At 39.5% G+C, this 13,781-nt stretch overlaps 1 protein-coding gene across 5 annotated transcripts in view; it reads left to right on the top strand.

Annotated features, from left to right (window-relative positions):
- The window catches only part of EMC2 (ER membrane protein complex subunit 2), a 45,937-nt gene that overhangs the window by 15,034 nt on the left and 17,122 nt on the right, over positions 1-13,781 (top strand). For all 5 annotated transcript variants that reach the window (XM_035893846.1, XM_035893847.1, XM_035893848.1 and 2 more), the window contains one exon: positions 3,454-3,511. In XM_035893846.1, coding sequence (XP_035749739.1) covers positions 3,454-3,511 — 58 coding nt within the window. The remainder of the gene's footprint in view (positions 1-3,453; positions 3,512-13,781) is intronic.

A 13,781-nucleotide genomic window follows, 5' to 3' on the forward strand; every position in this document is an offset into this window, starting at 1 on the left:
CATGGAAAATAAGGAGGTGATTGATGACAACCAACATGGCTTCACTAAGGGCAAATCATGTCTGACAAATTTGGTGGCCTTCTATGATGGGGTTATAGTATTGGTGGATAAGGGAAGAGCAACTGACATCATCTACCTGGACTTTTGCAAAGCATTTGACGCTGTCCCACACTGCATCCTTGTCTCTAAATTTGAGAGACATGGATTTGATGGATGGACCACTTGGTGGATAAAGAATTGGCTGGATGGTCATGCTCAAAGAGTTGTGGTCAACATTTCAATGTCCAAGTGGAGACCAGCGATGAGTGGCGTTCCTCAGGGGTTGGTATTGGGACTGGTGCTGATTAACATCTTTGTCCGTGACACGGACAGAGGGATTGAGTACACCCACAACAAGTTTGCCAGTGACACCAAGCTATGCAGTGTGGTCAACACGCTGGAGGGAAGGGATGCTATCCAGAGCTACCTTGACAGGCTTGAGAGGTGGGCCCATGCAGACCTCATGAGGTTTAACAAGGCCAAGTGCAAGGTCTTTCACATGGGTCAGGGCAATCCGAAACACACGTGCAGGCTGGGTAGAGAATGGATTGAGAGCAGCCCTGTGGAGAAGGACTTGGGAATGTTGGTTGATGAGAAGCTCAACATAACCCAGCAACGTTCACTTGCAGCCCAGAAAGCCAACTGCATCAAAAGCAGCGTGGCGAGCGGATCGAGGGAGGTGATTCTGCCCCTCTGCTCCACGCTAGTGAGACCCCACCTGGAGTACTGAGTCCAGCTCTGGGGTTCTCAGCACAAGAAGGACATGGAACTGTTGGAGAGAGTCCAAAGGAGGGCCACGAAGATGATCAAAGGAATGGAACAACTCTGCTATGAAGACAGCCTGATAGAGTTGGGGTTGTTCATCCTGGAGAAGAGAAGGCTGTGGGGAGACCTTATTGCGGCCTTCCAGCATCTGAAGGGGGCTTACAACAAAGCTGGAGAGGGACTTTTTACAAGGGCATGTAGTGATAGGCCAAGGGTTAATGGCTTTAACCTGAAAGAGGGTAGATATAGATTAGATATAAGGAAGAAATTCTTCACTATGAGGGTTGTGAGGCACTGCAACAGGTTGCCCTGAGAAGTTTTAGATGCCCCATCCCTGGAAGTGTTCAAGGCCAGGTTAGATGGGGCTTTGAGCAAACCTGTCTAGTGGAAGGTGTCCCTGGGCATGGCAGGGAGGTTGGAACTAAATTATTTTTAAGGTCCTTTCCAACCCTAGATGTTCCATGATTCTATGATCAACATTCTGTTCTGAAGCACTTGCCTTGGGTGTTGAGAAGGTCTTGCAGCTTCCAGTACCTTTGAATGCTAGCAAATCTGTTCCATGCCACGTTTTGCCTACAGAGTTGGTGAGATTTGTAGCCTTTGGGCCATCTTTATACAAAGGAATTAGAACTTAGAAGTAAACCCTAAATGCTTTTTTTTTTTTTTTAAAAAAAAATATTTAGCAAATGGTCTTCATCCATTACATTCTTGCAAAATTAACTTTGAAAATGTTATTTGATATGAACCACCAATGAATGTCCATTCCTTGGATTGAAAAGAGTGGATAACTGGAGTCCACAACGACAGAGGCAGTCTCAGGGCAAGCAGATGTTCCACACACTCACTTTATATCAAATACACATTCATGAAGAATTTCCATTAAGCTTAGCTGTCTTTCTGTCTTCATTGGATATAGGTTAGGAAGACAGTGAGGGAATGGCAGCAGATTTCCTCACTTCCCAGAACCTATTCAGAAGTGCAAAAGATCATAACTTTGTTCGGGCTCATGTGACTACATTGAAGTTGTTATTGCATGGGAACAGATCTCTGCGGGAAATGACTGCAGCACAAATGTGTTGTTTCAGCAATGAAGTGCTATTGAGCCACAGTTTTCCAAAGGTGCTCATAAAAATTCTTGACAAAATGTCTATGTCAGGTTAGATCCTTGAGATTGGAATATCAGGGGAGCAGAGGCATTAAAGAAAGCTGAGGTTTCACCTTCATCGATTTTCTCCAGAAGTCAGAGAAGAAAGAGGCTTCAGTTCTGGGTTGTTTTGAACAGGAACCCACCTGCAGGTGCTTTAAGCCGTTCCCTGGAGAAGCCTATCTCTCCCCACTGACTATAAATGAAGCCTAGGGAGACTTAGGCTCAAAGGAACACATTTTCAATTGAAGTGAGCTGCTTGTTAAATTGTAAGTGACTTATAGGATCTAGGAAGGATCCTGCCTTCGCCAGCAGGGAGAGGAAACAGTGAAAAACATCCCCATAGACTGAGGCATCCCTGCAGACTGAGACATCCCTGAGGACATTTGGTAATCACAAGAATAGTATTCTGGAACTTCACCCTGTAAAGCTCAGGTTATGGCCATCACATTGAGTCTTGTAAAATACATCTGATAAAGTAGCAACTATCAGAGAACACAAATACAGCATTTTACAGCATGTCTGCTCAAGTCTGTGGCAGTCACCTTCAACTCATTTCTGCTTTTGTGCTTCCTTTTGCATTTGTTCTCATATGTTACGGTGACTGGGCTGGACAGCTGAGCTATGCTAGTGTCAGCAGTGCTTAGGGAGTAGTGAGAGTATGTAACTGGGTGTCAAGGTGAGAAGGGGATGTGTAGCATCAAAATGAATCAGCAGTACCTCTGAAAAACTACTTGTCAAACTATACACAAAGACTCAAAGTGTGCCCTAGTTATGTGGTGATAGCGCAGCAGCTGTGTAGTCAAATGTGTTTTGAACTGAATTATTTCATTTGTCCAGTTTGGGTCATGTACACAGCTGGCTGGACACACAGATCTTTTTCCCAGAAGGTTTAAAGCATTTACAGCAGCTGAAGTAACCTGTTTCAAGCATACTTCAAATAGCAGAATTAATTAATAAAACCTATGCAGTGATGGTGGAAAACATTTTCTTTCAATATTTGTATTATAGTCTAGAGGTGGACTTTTGTGTGAATCCTCCCAGTTTACTGTATGTGGCTGCTTATACTTTATAAAATCATAACAGAAGAAACTTACATGAAGTTCTAAATTACAACAATGAAGTGAAAAGTCATTATTTTGGATGGCCTTTCAAATTTGGGGTTTTTTTTCTTGGGAGAGGTGAAAGGGAGAGTTGGGATGTGATGATTGGACCTATTGGGTACAGAATAAGAGAGAACAGACAGGAGAGTAAAAATTGAGTGTAAAATATATAAGTTGCTGCTGAAACAATATTCCATGAAGCAATGACCATGTATTTTTTTTTAACTTGGTGACATAAAATACTGCTGTTCATATTTGGCACTCAGGAGAATTTTGCATCAATATAGTTTGCTTAAATATATTCAGTATAAAAAGTGCAGGAGGGTTATTAACTATTGCAAGGACAGTCAAAAAGTCAGGAGGTCTGTCTTAGAAATAAATGCAAATGATTTCTTTGAACAGGTATGATGATGCTATCCAGTTGTATGATAGAATTTTACAAGAAGATTCAACTAACACAGTAAGTTTAAAATATTTTTCTGAACTGCAGTGGTTTGTTGTTTGAAATTGTGATTACATTTTGTCAGTTTCCCTGTGGAAAAACTTGTGTGTCTGTTACTGTCTTTGTTTCCTTTAGTTTCCTAGTATAATAACTTGTTAACCTTCATTATAACAAGTGAGAGTTGTTTCATGATGAGAAGGCATGATGTAATGCCTGATTAAACACTGAATTTAGAAGACAGGATTATAACTAGCAACCTTTCCAGCAGTTCTGGTATGGTTTAGATTGGGCCTTTCAGCTTTTCCATTTACCCCAAATAATCAGTATTTAAAGGACCAATACGGTCTGCCATGTGTCTTCTGTCTTCCTGGTGCTTAATCTTAAAGGTTAAGTACGAATACACTCAGGTAGTGCTTGAATAGCAGTTATTTTGATTTATTGGCTGGGACACTTTACTAGCTTTTGAATTGAAATGCTATAAAGCTTGCCAATCGTATGAAACAAAATCTGAGACAGACTGTACTTTAAGCATTTCTTGAATACTAGTTGTGTGAGCCACCTTGAGCTATTAGATGTCAAAGTGAAAGTCTAGGGAAACTTGTAGCAATATGTTTGCATGCATTTTTTTCCCCAAGGATATAACTATAGAAAGATGCAGAAACTACGGAGTTTCGAATTTTTTGTATCACATATGTTCCAAAGTCAGTTAATTATTATTAATCATTGTCTGTCTGAGGGTGTATGTTTGTCTGTTTTACTTGGTTTCGAGGAACTGGTTCTATTTATTGGGTAAACTTCTATGTAAATGTAATACTTGGGCTATTGCAGCAGTTTCGGCAGTCTCATGTAAAACTTCCTTGGTGCATTTTGACCCTCTGCCTTTCTTCAGTCATCTTATTTGGTGTGGTCTGTTATTCAGGAGGGGAAAACCCATAGAAACACAGGTTAACTAGGGTATGCCAGAGCTGGATATAGATGAAGTGCCATCACTTTAACTAAACCATTAAACCCCCCCCCATAAAACAAATTTTAAAACCCCAAAACAACAACCAAACCCCACCAAACCAGAAAATTATTTTCAAGGCAACACATCTCAAAATGTTAATATCAAGTTAAGCACTCAGATGACAGCAGTAGATTAAAGTCTGTGTGTTTTAGCAGTGACAGAACTCGTATTTTTGTGCAAAGAACGTATTTCAATTATTCACTTATTTTTCGCTCTCCCTAGAGCAGTACTACTTGAGTTGTGTTCTGTGAGGCAAACATAGGTGATCTGCAGCTCTCCTTTGAAAGTCTGTAGTGTTTTTGAGTAGAAGTTTGAGCACAGGGTGCGCAGCTGTCTGCCGTAATTGTTGGTGGATTTTACCAGTGTATGGCCCAAAGAGTTTCAGAGACGCCAAGTCTTCAGAGTCACATTAAAACAAGGTGGAACCCACCTACAGTGAAGCCACAAGAATAGGTCACCTAGATGCACATTTTATGACCTTGCGCTGAAGCCAGTGGAAAACGGAGCACCATATTACAATAATTTCTGTGGACCACAGATCTTTGAAGTGTACATTTTTGGCAGTTCTACTCTTCAGCTGTCTCAACATGGCTAACGTCATCTGAGTGGTTTGTTAGATAGTTTTATAAAACAAGATTATGTATATAAATAAGTAATATGCATGACTATACCCAATTTGGATTTCCTCCTTAACACAATCTTAAAGAACCATAAAATGGTAATATTTAGAAGCATAAGATACAAATATTAGAACAGCTGCGTGATCTGTGGATTCCTTAAGGTCTGAGAACAGAAGTGGAGTGTTAAATGCAAAGCAAAGGCTCCTTGCTATATAACTATAGCATAGGTTGGCTAAGCCTTGCATGTGAAGAGTGAAAGTTAAATAGAAAGTTTTGATAAATTGTCATGTGCAGATTCCTTTGTGTCTTTCACCTGTTAATTATTTCCATGCACACATGTGGCTGCTGTAGGAAAATAAGTATTCCAAGATTTTAAAAAAGAAACTGTTGCTGAGTTTGTCTTAGCACTCGCCTTACCTTATAGCAATTTCTTCTGGTTTGCTGACACATGGAGTTGCTTATATACATTAAACGTTTTGGCAAGTGCTGTAAGTGAAACATGGACATTTGTTCACACGAATCATGTAAAAATCATACTTTGCATCAACTGACAGTTTCAAATAGAAGCATGGAAAAAGCTTTTTCAAAAATTTATTTCTTTTAGACACCTAGCAGACTTTTCCATTATGAAGAGTGAACTTTGAACTCAAATTATGTAATGGACATTTACACTTTCAGATGAGGTCTTGCTGCAAGCAGAACTGAAATCAAGATAACAGTAATTATTTTATTTCTTAGGATAGAATTCAAAGTACTCTTTGTTTTTAAAAGGTGATCGTCTCCCAATGTTTTATCTCCCTATGAGCTTACTTGTTGAAAAAGATGACTTGTTTAACAATGGAGCAATGTTAACGTTGACACTTTGGAGATCGTGTTTCATTTCTCATGGCACGTAGGCGTTGAGTAGGAGTCTGTCCCTTCTCTAAAGGGTTTAATGTTAATGAATGAAATGTGACTCCCGTGAAAAGCACAACTTGTGTGCTTTTTAATAGGATAAGAATGGAAACCTTTTCCCTTCTTGTCCATTCTGGTTGAAATTAAGGCTTATTAGAGCTGTAGCTGGCAGATTACTCTGTTATTAAGGCTGCATAACATTTTCCATTGTAGGGACTTTTTTATTAATTGAAATTTAATGTAGTATCCAACTGAAAATCTTTATACTGGTGCCGAACAGTGGTTGAGTTGTTTGTAGATCTTCAGATAAAACGCTTAGTCCATTTCTTAGAACAAAATAAGGGGGACATTGTTTTTTTTAGTGGGGTTGGTAGAAAGGACCTTTTTGTTTGGTTTTCCTGTTAATGTATTTCACCGAGAAATCCTCATCCTGCTCTGCTTTGGAGGAGAGCCTTGGATACCAACAGGAAAAGAGCTCTTGGTAGAATGTAGCTTTTATTATACTATGAGAAAAATACCCAAACTGCCTAAGTTACAGGCATTTGAAAATCTTCACTTCATGTTCTCAGTAGAGACTGCTGGAATTTTTATTAAATACATCTTCTTAAAATCCTGTTTGTATTGAACATGATCTATTCCAGGCTACAGAGACTAGTCAGGACTTTCTTGCAGTTGTTCCTTGTGGCTGTAGGGCTGTGGGAAAGGGGCAGAAAGTAGGGAGACTCCTCTCTTCCCTGAGTTGCACCCAAGGGATGGGCAGGAGATGGAAAAAAAAAAAACATCCAGAAGGAATTGAGTAAAAAGAGAAGAAAACAGAACTGTGAGGACCAGAAGAGAGAGGGACAGGTAATGGAAAGTTAGGTGGTTAGTTAACAGGAGAGGTCAGGTCAGATGCAGCCATGCAACAGATGGCTTGAAGGGTGGGTAGGAGTTCAGAACAGAGGGATTTGTATTATAGGCACTGTATTTTGTGCTGTCAGTAAATAGCTTTGAGACCTACTGGTGAAATGTTTCTTATTCCCTGTAGTACCTGCTGTGTATTAGTTCTGTCAGTAACTGTTTTAGCTCTAATAGTGAAGGCATATCCCATTTAAATGCTGCAAGTAACCAAAGCTGTCATTTTAAAAGATGGAATTTCTGTTCTTTCACTAAAGAAAACCCAGGTACACTTCATACCTCCTGGAGATAAGGCTGAATGCTACTTAAAAATATCAGAATCTGCATGCCGTTAAAATGACCATTAGTCTTTTGAAGTAAGTAGTAACTGTTTGGTGGTATCCTTTGTAAATTCAGATAATAAAATGGCTAAACTTGAATATAATTTTGTAGTATGAGGTGTCATGCCGTATTCAATCTCTAGGCATTTCTGAATCGTGAGTTGATCTTCACAGTGTTCTCAGTATCTTTGTTAGTGTTCTGGATACTACATTAGGGATTGTTTTGGAATGATTGCTTGTGTAAAATTCAGTAGCAAATTTGCATGGAATTGATATATCTGTATTTTCTATTTGATACATAAGTCCTCATTTCTGGGAATGGGGCTTTTAGATAAGAACCCTACAAATGGAAGTAGTATCTTGAATGTTTTTTTTTCTCTCATTGGTCCCACAGCAGCCATGTGAGATGAAACAGTATTTGATATTTTACAAATGGAGAGTAGGTGAATGCCCAGCTCTGCAAAATTATTTAGGACTCAGTTCTTAAGCAGGCAGTTAGCTCTCTGATTTTGCTGTTGATTTCAATTCTGTAATGAATATTAAATGAGGATTTTTTTAAACTGTGTGTACGTGTTTATCATATTACGTTGAATGCCTTTTTGCATTATTTTACCATAGCGAAGATTCTGCTTTTGGGGAGCTATTTGAATGTAGACCCATCTCTTTTAATTACATGGCTAAATATTTTTGTCAGTCAGGCCCTTTTCAAGTTGGCCTATCCAAGAGTGCAAAGAAGATTGATGATGAGAAAGGAAATTTTGTTCATGTGTTCAAGACTTATGTTGGTGTCTAACCCACTCCTATGTGGGTGCATCTGCAATTTCTCCTGGTTCTTCAACTCAGCCATCAAGAAGATTGCAGAGCACTTGGTCAACACCAAGGGAAAGTAAGATAAGGCACAAAGTTTTGCCTTAATTCTAATCCACAGAAAATCTGATGTCTTTCTTGGGATAATTCTGCTGTTTTTCTTACCGCTTTTTCAGCTAAGCTTTTAATACAACACGACAGTGTATATGCTTGCTTAGCTTAGGGCATGTGGATAATCTCATTAACTTCATGGGTCTAGTAATATAATTGTGTGAACAAAGAATTAAAAATAGAAACTTCAGAATAAGATAGTGTTCTGGGTGAAGCTGTTGTCTTTCAGGGTTTCTAAAACTGTTGTTTACAGGAATGGACAGGAACAAGTGTAGGGTCAACAACATGGTCATATGAAGTTACACTTTCCTATACTGTTTTGAGATTCTTTTCCTAGCCAAGCTGGACGTGTTTCAGAAGAGGCACAGGAGGTGGTTGAAGACACGTAGGAACCCAGATACTAGACAGATTCAGAGCAATATCTTAGTATCATGTAAATAGGCAGCAATTATATATCATGAATATCTGAGTTCATTCTTCCTAGCATCTCTTTCTATCATTGTGCATTACTACCATCTTGACTGTATAGCTAACTTTTTTCCCAGTTCTTTATCTCTGTCAAATAAGATGAGAATAATGAGCACTAAGTCTAAGCATTGGTTATCTGTTTATCATCGTGGCTGGAAAGCTGCCTGGTGGAAAAAGACCTGAGGGTACTGGTTGACAGCTGGCTGAATATGAGCAAGCAGTGTGCCCAGGTGGCCAAGAAGGCCAATGGCATCCTCGCTTGTATCAGGAATAGTGTGGCCAGCAGGAGTAGGGAAGTGATCATGCCCCTGTACTTAGCACTGGTGAGGCCGCACCTTGAATCCTGTGTTCGGTTTTGGGCCCCTCACTACAAGAAAGACGTTGCATTGCTGGAATATGTCCAGAGGAGAGCCACAAAGCTGTTGAGGGGTCATTTTGAACAGACAGGAGACCTTCTGTTAACTTCTTGCAGATTTGTCATCTATCTACAGGACATTTTAAGTTTCAAAAAGGAAAACTGCTCATCAAGTTAAGTACATACTAGCAGAGAGAATTTTCTGACATGACATGTCTATGTTTCATTAAATATGTTGCTAGCACTGCCAGGAAAGACACAACTAGTCCTAAACTTAAGTTTCTATGGTGGTACTTTTAAAGGGAATCAAAAAAGATAGCTTGGCACCGTGTCTGATACAAGATGGAGTTGGTGAGAGGTGTGAAGAGCTGCAGCTGCTGCTCTAGGTAGTCCCCAAGGAAGGTGAATGATTAAGCTGGGGATGTACTACATGGATCCTAAAAAAAGTATTCTTCTTTTGACAGTTAGAGCATCATTTACATTTGCTAGGTTGTTTTTGCTTCTTCAGCTGTGATTGGTGAAGTGAAAGCAGGGTGCATTCCAGCATACTGTAACAACAGGGCAGTTGCACAGTATTCTCTGTTCTTTTCTGCCAGTTCCTATTCATCTTCATGTTATCGTTTTCCTGTGCCAGAAGTGGTAACTGTTTTTAATAGCTCTTAATAAAATTTCTGCATTGATTTTTTTCTTAAACTGCTTTTTGAACTTGTATAAATTTGGTTGCATGTGTCTACAACACCTTTCAGAAATGAAATTTCATCATTTATTCATGGATTTGGCAAATCCCATCTCCCTCGCCCCGCCCCCAAGTTTCAGTCTAAAAATTTTATTTGATGCCACTAATTCATCTGTTATGGCCAACAGTTGTTTTCTGTTCATTTTATTCATGCTTATGGTTTTAGGCACCTTTTTTTTTTTTTTTTTCCTTTTCACTCTTAAGTTAAGAAGTCCTAATCTGTCATAAAATCATAGAATGCTTTGGGTTGGAAAGGACATTTAGAGGTCATCTAGTCCAACCCCCCTGCAGTGAGCAGGGACACCGCTAACTCGATCAGGTTGCTCAGAGCCCCGTCCAACCTGGCCTTGAATTTTACAGGGATGAGGCTCTTTCCTAGAGGCCCCCTTTAGGTACTGAAAGTCGGTAATCAGGTCTCCCCGCAGCCTTCTCTTCTCCAGGCTGAACAAGCCCAACTCCCTCAGCCTGTCCTCATAGGAGAGGTGCTCCAGCCCTCGGATCATTCTTGTAGCCCTCCTCTGGACCCACTCCAACAGGTCCATGTCCTTTCTGTGCTAAGGGCTCCAGAGTTGGATGCAGGGCTCCAGGTGAGGTCTCACCAGAGCAGAGTAGAGGGGCAGAATCACCTCCCTCGACCTGCTGGCCACGCTGCTTTTGATGCAGCCCAGGAGATGGTTGGCCTTCTGGACTGCCAGCGCACGTTGCTGGCTCATGTCCAGCTTTTCATCCACCAGTACCCCCAAGTCCTTCTCTGCAGGGCTGCTCTCAATCCCTTTATCCCCCAGCCTGTATTGATACTGGGGCATTGCCCTGACTCAGGTGCATGACCTTGCACTTGGCCTTTTTGAGCCTCATGAGGTTCACAGGGGCCCACTTCTTGAGCTTGTCCAGGTCTCTGGATGACATCCTGTCCCTCAGGCGTGTCAACTGCACCAGTCAGCTTCTTGTCTGCAAACTTGCTGAGGATGCACTCGATCCCACTGTCTGTGTCTTTGATAAAGATATTAAACATCAGTGGTCCCAGTAGAGACTCCTGAGGGACACCACTTGTCACCAATCTCCATCTGGACATCAAGCCATTGACCACTACCTGTCCAGCAGTTCTTGTTGCCATTCTGTGCCCTGAAACCCTGCTGCTGTTCTGAGTTTCTTTTCTGGTGTTCAGGTTTGGGTTTTTTTGTATATTTGGATGAGGAAGGAGAGGACGGAACTGCAATCAGTATGAAAAATGCAGGAGCATTATGGAACTAAACAATGGGAAGTGATGCCATTCATGTTCTGTTCTGTATTCTTTTCTGTTAATTCCAGCGTCACAGTGTTGTGGGTTTTGGTTTGTTTAAGACCTCTTCTGAACATTGCACTAACATTTTATAGAACTGTTTGTTGCAACTCTAGCTTTTCCTTCCTAACTGGGCAAATTCAGAGAACTTTGTTGTGTATATTAAATTAGTATTGTTTTACCCTATATGCAGTCCTTTATCTAGATTAAATTTCAGGGGCAGTTTTATCATGCTGCCATTCACTGTTGTGAATGCTATTGTTTGCAGTTGACTTTTGTTCTTTATACTTAAATAACTCAGTTTCATCAGTTAACTTTAGCACATCACTGTAGTAGATCACTTATGAAGACACTGAGCAGTAATTTTTAGTACAGGCGACTCTGGAATTCTCGGTGCAGAGAACTCACTGGTAGACAAGAACTCTTTTCTTCTCTATTTTATATCTTTTGGCTAATTTATTTATCCATGTCAAGACCTTCCCTTCTTACCTGTGGTAGCATAGCTTCCTTCAGAGCTTTTGGCTTTGAAGTGAGAGATCTTGTTGGAATTATTTTTGAAACTGAAGTTGGCTTTTATATGGATCTTTATTCATCCACAGTCTTAGTGACTCCTTTGAAGAACACCGATAGATCTGGGCAGCCTTACTTGCCTCTGTGTAAACTGTTCGTGCTTTTCTTTGGTATATAGCATTTTTCATGTTTTCCGATTCCAGGCTTTAGCTTCTTAGCCTTTATAGCTTCTACCAATTTGCTGTGTGCTGGTGTTAGACTTTATGGGCTATTTTTATTGGATTCCCCCTAGAACAGTGTAAAAAGTTGTGTTTACCCTTGCTACTTAATGCTTTGATATTATCCCGAAAGGAGCTGCTTCAACTCAGCAGCTCTGTGCCCGTATAGATTAGTTTGCAAGATTTGGCCTGATTTAACTGTCTGCCATGGTTAACTATGAAAAAACTCTAGTGCAGACTAGACCAAAGTCTAGTAAGAGTATGTTCGTTATTGTGGTAGTATTCAGATTATGTGGTATGTTTTGACATGTGTAATTCCTTCCCTTTATCTTTGCTGTAGTTGTTTACACTTCTGTTTTGATTTGCATATTGCATTTTGAAGGAAATTATTTTAATGTGTCAAACTCTTTGACCAAATGCACATTTTCTAAAATGTTGTGTCCTTGATAAAAACAAATTAAAAAAAAAATTGAAGAATTTCTTTTTAAGGTGCAAAATATAATTTGTTTAATGCTGCAGCAATTATACAGATATGAAATTTCTTTCTTAGAGGTGTCAGTCCTTGAAAATTCTCCTCCTAATACTTTCTTTGCAATCATGAGATTTAGGACAATCTTAGACTGTCTCTTGGTATGTTTTACTAATCAAATGCAGAAGTTGATAAATGTTCAAATCCTCACTTCACTTTGAGTCGACTTAATGCCTATTAAAAAGAATCATGACAAATGGAGGATTAGTTCTTGTGCCAGCTTGGGGATTATTATTAAAAGAAATAGCTTGGAAGGGTTCACTGTTTAATAAATTATGTGACATACTGAAGTACCTTAGTCCATATGATACTGATTACGGTATAAGTGTTCTTTAAGATGGCATCTATCTTTCCATTATGAATGCTGGATTTACAGAATCTGCCAATAACCAGTCCAGCTTTTTGTTTTAAATTCTGGAAAACTGATAGGGGGAATTCCATGTCACAGGTGTTGCATGGTCAAATACTGCAGATCTTGTTGCAGCACTGAAATTTTTGTGTTTTCCTTTTGATTTAAGGTGGAAGGAGAAAGGAGATTGAGTTCACTTTCGTATCAGGCTTGTTCTTAAAAATCTTAAAAATGCGAAGAACCAAAATGTAACTCTTGAATTTCATTTTTCTATAATTTCATATGTTTTCAAAATAATCTCAAACCTTGTAATTAAAAATAGGTTTCTCATGACTATTCTTAGTGGACTTAAAATTAATGATTGAACAGGTTTGTACTCTGCATTTTGGATTTTTTTAGTATCCTGCAATAGGTGCCTTAAAAATAACCTTAGATTTTGAAATGTGAGATTTTTACTAAACAAAGCCCTGAAACATAATAAAACACATGAAGTGGCCTGCTTTTCTTATATCAGCTGATACCTATGCATGTAATAAATGCTAGGTAAAGCTTCTGTTGAATTGGTGAGAGTCTGTCTTTCCTTATAAAATAACAAGTTTTTGTCTGGTGAAGTGATTGTTAAGTGTTGGCAGTGGTTCTGTTCAGTAAAACATTTTGTTTAATTTGATGGAAATAAAGAAAAATTGATGCTACGTGTATAAATTTCACTATTTAAGCTGCTTTCTTCAGGATGCTCTGTAAGGATAGCGAGTGTGAACCCCAGCTCACTGAGGAGGAAGCTGATAAACACAGGGTACTGAGTGGGGGCTCAGGGACAATATAAATCAGAATAAGAATTAGAAGTTTGCAGCACACCAAATGGTCAGTGTCCTGGTTTTAGGTGCAGGCTTTTTCATGCATGTTTTTCTTTAAAGCTTTGACTACTGGAGTTGTACTGAATGTCATTTTTATTTAAAAAAACCAAACCCTAACGGAAGGTCTTCATGATTCAAAGAAAAGCTGGAAAGTCAGATGGGAGAGTAGTCTGTGAATACAGATAAAAGCAGTTGTGATTTGTTGTAATTAATTTTTTTTAGTCTGTCTTATCACTCCTAGGAATTGCAGCTCTGAATCCTTCAGATCTGCTAAACACCTATGTGTATGTCTCTTGGCAACACATTCAGAATATGTGTTTATTTATGCATTTGGA

This window comes from Egretta garzetta, unplaced genomic scaffold (genome assembly GCF_000687185.1).
Source record: "Egretta garzetta isolate BGI_Z169 unplaced genomic scaffold, ASM68718v1 scaffold154, whole genome shotgun sequence".
Classification (NCBI taxonomy): Eukaryota; Metazoa; Chordata; class Aves; order Pelecaniformes; family Ardeidae; genus Egretta; species Egretta garzetta.